At 47.7% G+C, this 2785-nt stretch overlaps 1 protein-coding gene across 1 annotated transcript in view; it reads left to right on the top strand.

Moving 5' to 3' along the window:
- Positions 1-2438, top strand: part of slc6a5 (solute carrier family 6 member 5) — a gene marked incomplete at both ends in the record, with an annotated part of 22022 nt that extends 19584 nt beyond the window's left edge. The window contains 2 exons of the mRNA XM_080843583.1: positions 329-496; positions 2286-2438. Of these exons, the coding sequence (XP_080699709.1) occupies positions 329-496; positions 2286-2438 (321 nt within the window). The remainder of the gene's footprint in view (positions 1-328; positions 497-2285) is intronic.
- Between the last annotated feature and the right edge of the window lie 347 nt (positions 2439-2785).

The following is a 2785-nucleotide window of genomic DNA, read 5'->3' on the forward strand; positions in this document are numbered from 1 at the left end:
CTCCTCTCCTCTCCTCTCCTCTCCTCTCCTCTCCTCTCCTCTCCTCTCCTCTCCTCTCCTCTCCTCTCCTCTCCTCTCTTCTCCTCTCCTATCCTCTCTTCTCCTCTCCTCTCCTCTGCTCTCCTCTCCTCTCCTCTCCTCTCCTCTCCTCTCCTCTCCTCTCCTCTCCTCTCCTCTCCTCTCCTCTCCTCTCCTCTCCTCTCCTCTCCTCTCCTGGGATGGCTCGTTAAGTCCAGGGGGGGATGTTTGTGATGCACGTCATGCTAATGTTGCTTCCCCTGCCTCCTCTCTCTTTCTCTCTCTCTCTTTCTTTCTCTCCCTCTCCCAGTTCATTCTTGGCATTAGTTTGTACCAGTGGAAGGGGATGACATATGAGGACTACACCTACCCCGGCTGGTCCATGGTGATGGGCTGGCTGATGGTCATCTGTTCTGTCATCTGGATTCCCATCATGTTCGGCATTAAAATGTATCTCTCCCCCGGATCCTTCAGGGAGGTGAGGCAGGACGGATGTGTGGCCTTATACTGTTACTGTGCTATTTTTCCTCATTCATTTTCATTTAGTTTAATGTTTTAGATTTCCAATCCTTTTCATTTCCATTTTGAAAACTTTGTCCCTTTATCTATTTGGGTTCCTTGTCATATCTCTTATGCTTTTCCATGCTTTGTTTATTTAAAGGACTTTGAATTACCTTTTTATATGAAATGTGCTATACAAATAAACTTGACCTGCCTACTAATGTTTTCCATCAAAGATAAGGGAGACATTCTTTTTGCGGTTTGTGTTGCACATAGTGTTGCAATTGGATGAGTTAAACTAGGTCTAGGTGCTGAGGTGAGCCACCAGGTGTGAATCCAGTCAAGTGAAATGATTTAATGTTATGAGGAAACTAAGGCAGGATGGCGTGTTGTCATTGACAACTGTGAACTCCAGGGATGTGTAGATGTCTCTGAAATGAAGTAATAGCCATCTAATGTGAAATGGAAGAACTCTAAACTGTCAATTAGTGAAGAGTAGACAAGGCCCACTGTTGTCGTAGCTCAGTAGAGCAAGTGTTGTGTTGTTTCCCATTCTGATTCTAATTACATCATAGGATTGAGAAGTTGTGAGAGATATTATTTTAACACAGTTTCTTAACCCTACCGTAGTATGCATTCTACAATACTAACTTTGCAGCACACTTAAGTCTGCAAAAAAAACAATATACCACAACACACAGTGATTAAAAACACAACACAATATGTTTTTATTGTCCACTGTGAGTGTACTGTGAAATGTAATCAAACTCATGCAGTTTTAATCAAATTAAAGTGTGAACAAGACAATGTATACCTGAGAAAAAACTAAAAATAATGTGGCGCTAAACAGATGTCACAACCTGTGTTGGGAGTTTGCATGCTGATAGCAATATCTTGGCCTGCTTCTTAGATCAAATGGCAGAGCGCTGTACTTGTGATAGCTGTGATGAGGTATAATGGGGACACCCACTGTGAAACAGATATGGGTATTTAAGTGAATACTTGTTTAAACGAATACCTATATTTAGTGTCCATATCTCCCTTGAGTGCCAGCATGCTTTATTCTTTTTTCTTTATATTTCCTGCAGTATTCTTTTAAAGGGAGGTGTGTGAACCAGGTTCCTGCAGTATTCTTTTAAAGGGAAGTGTGTGAACCAGGTTCCTGCAGTATTCTTTTAAAGGGAAGTGTGTGAACCGTGTTGCTGCAGTATTCTTTTAAAGGGAAGTGTGTGAACCGTGTTGCTGCAGTATTCTTTTAAAGGGAAGTGTGTGAACCGTGTTGCTGCAGTATTCTTTTAAAGGGAAGTGTGTGAACCGTGTTGCTAGCTGTTGGTTGGTGCTGGCTGTGCTAGTGCCCTCTCTGTGTGACTGTCTGTCCCTGTCTCTTTCTCTGTCTCTGTCTCTGTCTCTGTGTGACTCTCTGTCTCTGTCTCTGTGTGACTCTCTGTCTCTGTCTCTGTGTGACTCTCTGTCTCTGTCTCTGTGTGACTCTCTGTCTCTGTCTCTGTGTGACTCTGTCTCTGGCTCTGTGTGACTCTCTGTCTCTGTCTCTGTGTGACTCTGTCTCTGGCTCTGTGTGACTCTCTGTCTCTGTCTCTGTGTGACTCTCTGTCTCTGGCTCTGTGTGACTCTCTGTCTCTGTCTCTGTCTCTGGCTCTGTGTGACTCTGTCTCTGGCTCTGTGTGACTCTCTGTCTCTGTCTCTCTCTCTCTCTCTCTCTCTCTCTCTCTGTCTCTCTCTCTGTCTCTGTCTCTGTCTGTCTGCAGAGGCTGAAGCTGGTGTGTTCCCCTCAGCCCGACTGGGGCCCCTTCCTGCTCAAGCACCGCGGCGAGCGCTACAAGAACCAGATGGACCCGCATGGCACCAACTCTCTGGGCATGAAAATCCCTCCCAAGGACTTCCAGCTGTCCGCCCAGTAGCAGTCACGCCCCCCCCCCCCCCCCCCCCCCCCCCGCTGCGCTCCATTTGGGATTTTGGGTGAGAGCTTGATAGCCCCCGCCCCACCTCTTTCCCCTAACCTCCTCCTCCCTCTTCACCATTCATTCTCTTCCTCTTCCTCACCCACCCCCACCCATCCCCACCCACACCCACACCCACACCCACCGCCCCACCCACACCCACACCCACACCCACACCCACACCCACACCCTGCCATTCGCTCCCCCTGAGGAAGGTGGCATTCCGAACTCCCACTCCCACCCACTCCACAGCTCCAACTCCTGGCTTTGCTTCCCTCCCCCTGGTGACCTCCTCACTCTCCTCCAGC

This window comes from Sprattus sprattus (assembly GCF_963457725.1).
Source record: "Sprattus sprattus genome assembly, chromosome: 8".
Lineage (NCBI taxonomy): Eukaryota > Metazoa > Chordata > Actinopteri > Clupeiformes > Clupeidae > Sprattus > Sprattus sprattus.